General features: G+C 37.1%; 1 protein-coding gene across 1 annotated transcript in view; it reads left to right on the top strand.

The window, feature by feature from the left end:
• The window catches only part of CCDC73 (coiled-coil domain containing 73), a 39,117-nt gene that overhangs the window by 21,057 nt on the left and 8,224 nt on the right, over positions 1-9,836 (top strand). Inside the window, exons 7-8 of the mRNA XM_008567951.1 lie at positions 6,410-6,599; positions 7,881-9,389. Coding sequence (XP_008566173.1) covers positions 6,410-6,599; positions 7,881-9,389 — 1,699 coding nt within the window. The remainder of the gene's footprint in view (positions 1-6,409; positions 6,600-7,880; positions 9,390-9,836) is intronic.

Here is a 9,836-nt window from a genome sequence, read left to right as displayed (position 1 = left end):
TATAATTCTCTCTAGGTTCATCCATGTTGTTGCAAATGGCAGTATTTCATTCTTTTTTTTTATAGCAGCGTAGTATTCCATTGAGTACATATAACACATTTTCCATATCCACTCATCTGATGATGGAAATTTGGGCTCATTCCAACTCTTAGTTATTGTGTATAAATAGATGAGAGGGGATTTACTAGGGGAATTGGCTAATGCTATTGTGAAGGCTGAGGGGTCCCCTTGACAGGCCATCTGCAAACTGGATGTTGGGAGTGTGGCTCAGTCCAAATCTGGATGCTTCAGAACCAGGGAAGCCAATGGTACAATTCTCAGTCTAAGGCCAAAGGCCTGAGAGCCATGGGTACCACTGGTGTAAGTCCTGGAACCCAAAGGCTGAAGAGTCTCAAGTTCAGATGTCCATGGACAGGAGAGAAGTGTATATCCCAGCTCCAGCGGATAGAGATTCATCTTTTCCTCTGTTTTTATTCTCTCCAGGCCCCCAGCAGATTGGATGGTGTTGGCCCATATTGAGGTTGGATCCTTCCCACCTAGTCCATTCAGGGCCACATGCTAGTCTCTTCTGGAAACACCCTCATAGACATACCCCAAAAGATTGCTTTACCAGATTTCTATGTATTCCTTTTTTTCCCCCCCATTCTCGGACTGTGATTTTATTTATTTATTTATTGCATATTTTTTTTTGGTTTTTAAAAAAATTTTTATTAAATCAAAATTGATTATACATATTTTGGGGGTTCAACGTTGACATATGTTGATCAAATCAATAGTACTAGCATATGTATTGTTACAAATCATACTTATTCTTTATGCCCCTTGTCCAATCTCACCCCACCCCCCTCTCTCTCCTCCCTTTAATTACCCTAGATTTCTTTCTCTTTCTGAAAGAATCAACTTTGTTGATTTGTTGCCTAGATTATCTGTCCAATGCTGAGAGGTGTGATCAGGTCCCCAATATTATCGTTGAGCAGATGCTCCTTCTGTCACCCTGGAATGGGTTTTGTGGAGAGAAACATCCTCTTCTTTATCTCTGCTGGTGACTCTCCTTGTGTCAATGCACTCTAGTGGCTGGCAGACCATCTGCATGGTGGTTGTGGTGTCTAGCTGCTTTTATAGCAGCCATGGTTATTGTGGTGGTTGTGGTGGGCCACCTACCCAGAGGTGATGTTTTTGGCATGATCCTTGGCACAGGCAGTGTGCCTGGTTGTGGGAGGGGGGTACAGTCCCCTTTTCCATGTCTTAGGGCCCCGGGCAGGCCCTGAGGTACTGGCATGGTGTGCCTGGTTAGGGGAGAGGGGTCCAGTCCCCTTCTCCATGCTTCGGGTCCCCAGGCAGGCCCCAAGGCACTGGTGCAGTGTGCCTCATTGTGGGAAGGGGTCCAGTCCCTGACTCCAAGCCTCAGGTCCCTGGGTAGCCCATGAGGCACTGATGCGGTGTGCCTGGTTGTGGGAGGGGGGGTCCGGTTCCCAGCTCCATGTCTCGGGTCCCTGGGCAGGTCCTGAGGTGCTTGCGCAGTGTGCCAGGTTGTTGGTGGGGGGTCCGGTCCACTTCTCCATACCTCGGGTACCTGAGTGGGTTCCAAGGCACTGGCATGGTGTGCCTGGTTGTGGGAGAGGTGTCTGGTCCCCTTTTTCATGCCTCAAGGCTGGTGCAGTGTGCCTGGTTGTGGGAGGGGGGTCCAGTATCTGGCTCCATGTCTCATGTCCCAGGGTGGACCTGAGGTGCTGGAAGTGTCTCTGAGCTGGAACTAATTTTTTTGTCAAAAAATTTTGTCATTTATCTTTCTTTCTAAAATGTCTAATTTGCTATTAAGCCTATCCAGTGAGTTTTCATTTCAGATACTGTATATTTCATCTCTAGAATTTCCATTTGTTTCTTTTTTGGCATCTTTAATTTTTCTCTTTATTATGTTCATGTTGTTTTGCTTTACATTTTTGAACATTTATAATAGCTATTTTATAATAGCTATCCCATCATCTCTTTCATTTAGGTATTTGTTTTTATTGCTTTATAAAAGGTAACATAACAGATGACATTTTTGTGCTTCTCCACCTGTCTAGTAATTTTTTATTGGATTAGAACATTTTGAATTGTACATTGTTGATTGCTAGATTTTTTTGTTTTCCTTTCAAGAGTGTCGAAGTTTGACAGGTATTTAAATTACTTGCAGATAATCTTCATAATTTTGAGGCTTATTTTTAAATTTAAGGGTGAATGTAAAATAGGTCTTACTCTAGGGCTAGTTTATACCTACCAGTAAGGTGTGATTCTTATGGGGGCTCTATAGGATGCCCTAAGTATTCAATAATGTCTTTCTACTCTGGCTGATTGGAACTTAGACTTTACTCAGACTTGTAGGAACTCTGGGAATTGCTCAGCTTACAGCTCCCCTGTAAGTCTTCAAGGACTTTTACTCCACACATGTCTAGTTTAATATTCATTAACAGACTGAACATGTAGATTTCTGGAGCTCTTTTTCTGAATACCTCGGGAATTGCTCAGCTTACAGCTCCCCTGTAAGTCTTCAAGGACTTTTACTCCACACATGTCTGGTTTAATATTCATTAACAGACTGAACATGTAGATTTCTGGAGCTCTTTTTCTGAATACCTGCCTCTTCTTCAGTACTCTGCCTCACAAATTACAGCTACCGTGGCCTCTCCAGACTCTGATCTTTGTCTTCTCAACTCAGCAAGACCATCTTGCTTTGCAGGAGTACCCCTTCCCTGTACTATGCTGTAGAAAGTATCTCTAGGCAGTAAGACTGAGTAATTGAAGAGTTCATGGCATTTTTTCCTCCTATTCTCAGAGAACACAATTTATCAGTGTATGTACTTCATTGTCTGAAAACTGTTGTTTTATACATTTAATCTAGTTTTCTAGGTAATTTACAGTAGAAAGGCAAGTCAAGGACCAGTTACTCTGGCATGACTAGAAGTATAAGTCTAAATTTTAGAAATTATGTCAGATGTTCTAGGGAAGTTTATTATTTTAAAGAGCTGTGTGATTAGTCCTTCTTAAAGCAAATGTTTTAATTTTTGTAATATACATGTCCTTTTCATAAAGTGGATATTCTTAATACATATGCTTGTTAATGTATTCATTTACTTTATTCTTTTATCTGTGTACTTATTCAGTAAGCATTTATTGAATATTGTCTATGTGCACACTGTGAAAGATTATGGGAATACAATGAAAGAGACAAATGGTGTTTCAAGGAACTTCCAATCTAGCAGAAGAAACAGGTTAAAGAGTAATTGTAGTGTAGTGTGAAAAGTGCTTCTATGGCTGCATATTCAGAGTAAAGTAGTGACACAAAGGAAGGAGAGATCCATTCTATTTAGGTGAGGACAGGCTGCTCAGGGAAGACTTCAGACAGTAGGAGGTTTCTTAGCTGAGTTATGTAAAGTAAGAATTTTCCCAGACAGAGATAGTATTTCAAGTAGATGGGATAGCATGGACAAAGAATCAAAAATATGGCATCTCATTATTCAATATGGAAATTAGAAGTAGTTTAGTATGGTTGTTGTATAGGATGCTGGCAGAAGAGGTTGAAAAGATAGGCAGAAGGCAAACTAAATAGGGCTCAATTGTGCATTCATAGAAGTTTGTTCTTGAGTCTACCATTTTGGACTTTTAAGCAGAGAAGTAAGTAATGAGATATTTTTGAAAGATCATTTCAGTGATGATGTGGATAGACTAGAGTGGGACAAAACTAAAGACACAGACTCCAGCTTAGAGAACACTGCAGTAGTCCAGGCAGGAGATATTATCATTTTAATATTCATAAATATAACAGTGATTATTACCATTAATTGAGTGACTATGTGCTATATGCTTTATATACATAATTTAATCTTCACATCAGTTTTAGGTTCACAGAGTTTAAGTGTTGTTGAGAGCAGCCCCTAAGATGGTCAGCCGCCAGTGATTCCCACCTTCTGTTCTTCATGCTGTTTTGTAATCCCTTAAGTGTGAGATGGATTTAGTGACTGGCTTCTAATAAATTAAATAGAATGCAGCAGAAGTGATGCAATGTCACTTCTGAGATTAGGTTATAAGGACACTGTGGTTTCTGTCTCAGGGACCAGTGTTCTGTTCTCTCTCTCTCTCTCTCTCTCTCTCTCTCTCTCTCTCTCTCTCTCTCTCTCTCTCTCAGCCCAACCACCACATAAAGAAGTCCAGGCTATTCTGCTAGAGAGGCCACACAATAAATAGAGGCCTTTCTCTCTCTCTCTCTCTCTCTCAGCCCAACCACCACATAAAGAAGTCCAGGCTATTCTGCTATTCTGCTAGAGAGGCCACAGAGGATAAAAGGCTATATGGGAGAGAACTTAGGTACTCTGGTATTCTAGCAAACAGGTGGCACTAACTGCCAGCCATGTGAGACTTCCCAGAAGCAGATCCTCCAGCCCTGGATGATGAAGCTCTAGATGACAGCTTGACTGAAAAGTCAAGAGAAACCACGAGTCAGAACCATCAAGCCAAGCCACTCCTTGATTCCCGACCCATTGAAACTATGGGATAATAAACATTTGCTGTTTTAAACCATTTAGGGTAATTTGTTACATAGTAATAGATAACTACTACCAGTTTTCGTCTAGGATTTCACAGCTAATCAATACTGAAACCATGATTTGAACATATATTTATTCAACTCCAAAGCTTCTGCTAACTACCATACTATTTTTTTCAATCTCCTTTGCAACCTTTTCTTCCTCTGCTTTTCCCTTGGACAGTTTCATCAGCATTTTATCCTTTATCCTCCTCTCTTCTTAAGATATACTCTGTTAGCAGTCTCATCAACTTGTACATTTTAATTTGCTTTCTTTATCTGCCAATGATTTTCAAATCTACCTTTACAGGTCAATTTTCTCCCTTAATCTCCAGATTCATACATCTACATGTTCATTAGACATCACTACTTTAATGTATTACTAACTTTTCAAACTCAGCAGGTTCAAACCCGCTACTACTCTTGTCTTCTACTCAGTGAATAGCATCCACCAGTCACCTAGTTAACTAATCTGAACTCTGGGTGTCAATCTTGACTATTCTCTCTGTCTTCACATCCAATCACTGACCAAGTTCTATTGATATTAGTTCATAAATACTTCATGAATCTGTTCACTGCTCTGTTATCTTTATTGTTATCACCTGGACTACTATGGCACTCTCCTGATACTACCTCTCTGCCTCATGTGTTGCCTTCAATTCAGTGTTTAGACTTCTAGGTGCAATCTATCACCGGTTCATGGGAATTAGTTTAGTGGTTTGTGACCAGCATTCTTTTAAAAATAAAATAAAGTGAAATAGCGTACAAAACAGAGTGCATCACAGTTCGTATTGTTCAGTGTACTCACTGAGTTATAAAACATGTATTTCTCGATGCTGGTTTCAGTCAATGAAGTTTGAAAACATTACTGTAATACATTCTCTATACTGCAGCCAGAATGGTCTTTTCTGTCAGATCATGTTATTCATTCCTTATTTAAAACCCTTCAGTGACTTCCTGGTAGAGTTGAAATTCCTTAGGGTACTATATTAGGCCTTCATGACTTAGGCCCACTTTACCTCAAGCCTCATTTCTCTCTATTCTTCTCCCAGCATCTAACTCTGACTGAACTGAATCACACATAATTCTACGAACAGGCTATCATCTTGCTTGCTCTCAAGCATCTACATATGCCATTTGTTTTCTCTGGAGTGCATTCTAATCCCCATCTATGACTCCATATCATACTTCAGGTATGTTTAGCTGTCACCTTCTCTGAAAAGCCTTCCTTGACTCCCTAGAGCCGGGACAGGACTGTTCCTGTATGTGCCCATAGTGCCATATGTTTATCCCCATCAGAGCACTTATCACATTTTATTAAAATTGCCTGTTATTTCTTTTTCTTTGCACTGGACTGTAAGTATTTTGAGGGCAGAGACTGTATTTTGTTCATCATTGTATCCCAAAGCTTAGTGTAGTGCTTCACATGTAACGTGCTCAATATATAGGGGGAGAAAAAAGATGTTGAATTGATTCACTGTTTTAAAGACATATAAAGATACTGCTTAAAACAATTTGACTGCCATGTCTACCTTGTTTTTAATAAAGGAGTGTTTCTTCTATTACATTATAATGTGGTATTACATAATAATGTGGTATGCATGTTTGAGAACATACAAGGGTCTCCAGTTTGTTTAATATAATAGGCTATATAAAATGAACTTAGTGATCTTGTTATGAGGAGCAGTATGTTAAACTTACTAAAAGAATCATTTGGTTTTCAAACAGAAATTGATGAATGGTTGAATTGAAACACAGATTCCATTTTCATCAGCAAAGTTTGCTCAAATGTTTTATACTTTTTAGCAATGTTTTTATATTAAAGGAATCTTTTCTATTTTACATTAGGATGTTCCAGAAGTAAATAATGAAAACAGTGAAATGTCAACTGAAAAATCAGAAAACCCTGACATTCAAAAATATAATTCTGAGCAAGAAATAAGGGAAGGAAATACTAAGAGTTTTTGTTTGGATACTGAAGACAGAGAAAAAGAGGAAAAGAAAGAAGACCCACCTGTAGAAGAAATCATTATAGAAGGTAATCTTAAAATTATATTGATATTTTCTAATTTGTATATGAGTTTTTTCCCCCCACAAATAAAGGATCTGTCAAAGCACCATGCTGGGCACTCTGTGGAATTTAGTGGAATATTAGTTACAGTCTTGTCTTTGAGGACCTTGTAAGTACAGCTGGAGAAATACCTTTTCATTTGTATATATCAACAAAACAATCATCCTTTCAAGCTATTTTTTTTATTGTCAATATCTATAAATGGGAAAACTACATTTCTACCTTCCCTTCTTATCACTTACTCCTTGGCCCGTTTCTGCCTTCACGGCTTTCCTGAGAATGTTCTCTGGGTCACCAAAAGCCTTTTCAATATCTATAAATGGGAAAACTACATTTCTACCTTCCCTTCTTATCACTTACTCCTTGGCCGGTTTCTGCCTTCACGGCTTTCCTGAGAATGTTCTCTGGGTCACCAAAAGCCTTTTGATGACCAGACCTAGAGCACTTTTCTTAATTCAGATGATCCATCTATAACCATTCAAATAATTTACTAATTCTTCCATTTTGAAAAAGAGTTGTTTAAAGATGGTATTGATTGAAGGTGTCAAACCTAGGCTGAACAACCACTTGGTGGAGATGTTGTAGAGAGAATGATTGGACTAAAAGAGCCCTTCGTGACCTGAAAATTGTATTCTAGATTATTTTAAATATACTGAAAATTTGAAATCTATGGTTAGAACATTGATGAATAAAATTAATATCTTGATTAAGTATTCTATACACTTGTCCAAAATTATTCGAGAATTTTGAAATATTCACAGCATAGTGAATAAAAAAGTGATGACTGTCAGTCTTGAAGAAGCCAGGCAGCAATTTCTAGATATTGCTAGACGTGGGTAGTAATAGAAATTAAGAGTGTAACCTGTTAGGATAAATTAAGTTTTATCAGCTATATGTTTATAAGGAATTGTTCTGTGTGCCCAAAAGGAAATAGACTAGAGACATAAAAGCCATTTTGTAATACCCCTACTTATTTCCCCTTTATTAAACCAAAAATGCTTTTGCTGTTATACAATAAATATTTAATATGGGTAGAGATGAATATTTAGCATGCTAAATATATGCTTGCTACAATAAAGGGGACTCAATATTTAGGTAAAATTTGTGTCATAATGTTTGTATAATTATTCTAGCACAAAATATTTAAAGCTAGATTTTTTATAAACATAGGTGATATGTATATATATGTTTTATAAAAGCAGGCTTTAGTGTATAATATAAAATTTTACTGTGTTCTCATCATGACAGATTTACAGCTTTTTGAGAAAAGCTTCAAGAATGAAATTGATACTACTGTATCTCAGGATGAAAATCAAAGTGAAATCTCCCTAAGCAAAATTCTCTGCATAGATAAAGTAATTAGTCAAGAACAAACCTTGAATGTTACTGACATTAGAAAATCAGTTACTACAGAAATAAAAGACAACATGTGCTTGGAAAAAGACAATGGATGTACAGTATATAAGTCACCAAATAATCCTTTTTTAGTGGTAGATACATCAGTAGAAACAGAAAAGATACAAGAAAGAACTGAAGGATTAAAGCTTCACCATGCAGATGTACATCTGAAGCTTGAAAGTAACAGAACGTTATTTAATAGTATTTTAAATGAGATGGCTCATAGGATAAATCATAATAAAGATGTTTCTGAAAATGAACCATTCAAACAACAGTTGAGATCACTTCCAGGGATTCAAGAAAATGCTACAGAGAAGGAAATTACAGATAGTGACCAAACCAAAGCAGATTTGGATTCCTCTCAAGATGTAAAAAAGAATACTGTTCAGTGTCAGAAATACTGTTTACAGAATTCAAGTAATGTTATGTTAGATGATAAACAATGTAAAATAAAACAAATACAACTGTTAGATAAAAAAACTGAGTACAGCATATTACCTTTTAAACAAACTTCAGATTTTCAGCAAATCTATAATGATATTTTAGAAAAACCTGAACTTACTGTTCCCTGTGATACAGTAATCAATCACCCGATTTCATCTGCTGCTTTCACTGATAATTTGAAAGTACTTAACAGTTCAGATAAAAATGTTAACAGTATGTCTATGTTGGTGAAACCCAATTCAAGCCCTGTGCAAAGAACTAAGTGGGAAAATATGAATGATATACAAAACAGTCAATTTAAAAGCTGTTTTGGATATTTAGAAAACAGTAATGTGACCATTTCTCATCTTCAGGTTAATGATGAGAATAGTCATGCTTCACAGGCCAAAGATGTGGAAACTGCTATTCACATGAAAACTTCTACAGAAATTCAGTTTTCCAGTAAACAGAGTCAGATTGATGAGGATCAGATAACTGAAACCACAAAAAATGACCTCTTCCTCTTTGTGAATGTTAATGAAAGACAGCATACTTTATTAAATAATACAGAGAAAACAGAGCCATTAAATGACATTGTTTCAGGAAAAATGTACAGTGAAGGACAGCTGGATGAATCACATTCATTTCACATAAAGCCATCTGCAGACTTAGTAAACAGAAGTGGAAGGTCAGCCTTTGATCTTTCAACTTCAGATAAAAAAACTGAGAAAACTCCAGCATGCATGAAGTTTTCAGACCCCAGTACTTGGTCAAAAGTAAATCAAATTGAAAGTCAAACAGCAAGCACTTCAACTTCTAGCATTTCCTTGTTGCTGAAGGAGAGACCAGTAGGTCCTTTAGAAAACAAAAACATCATTTCAGCGACTTTTTGTAAAAATGTTGGTGTGGATGATGTCAGAAATGATATTGGACCAGGTAAGAAAACAAGGTTATGTTTTAATTCTTAATGTTTGTTTTTCTACTTATTATTGATAACATTGCCAAATAGATTGTGTGTAAAATGAAAATGCTTATAACATTTTTTTGCCTAAACTTTAAAGTACTGCATACATACATATATTGTGTATTTTATATATATGTATATAAATATATATATATACACACATATATATATATAAAATATATGTAAAAGTAGGAAAGATTTTATTTAAATGTAAGTGGATTTCTTGTCACCTAAGTCTGGGCTAGTATTTATCAATATGTATAACTGCATTCTGAAAATTTAAAAAAAATTTTTTTTTTTATTTTGTCTTTTTCCGTGTCCGGCAACGGATCGCAACCCTCAGTGTTGCCCCCCGTACCGGACCGGGGACCGGCAACGGGATTGCAAGCCTCGGCATTGCTCCCGCGCCCCCCTCCGCC

Source organism: Galeopterus variegatus, unplaced genomic scaffold (genome assembly GCF_000696425.1).
Source record: "Galeopterus variegatus unplaced genomic scaffold, G_variegatus-3.0.2 Scaffold359, whole genome shotgun sequence".
In the NCBI taxonomy this organism is placed as follows: Eukaryota; Metazoa; Chordata; class Mammalia; order Dermoptera; family Cynocephalidae; genus Galeopterus; species Galeopterus variegatus.
Note: the sequence above shows the minus strand (reverse complement) of the source record. Positions and strands in the feature narration are given on the sequence as shown.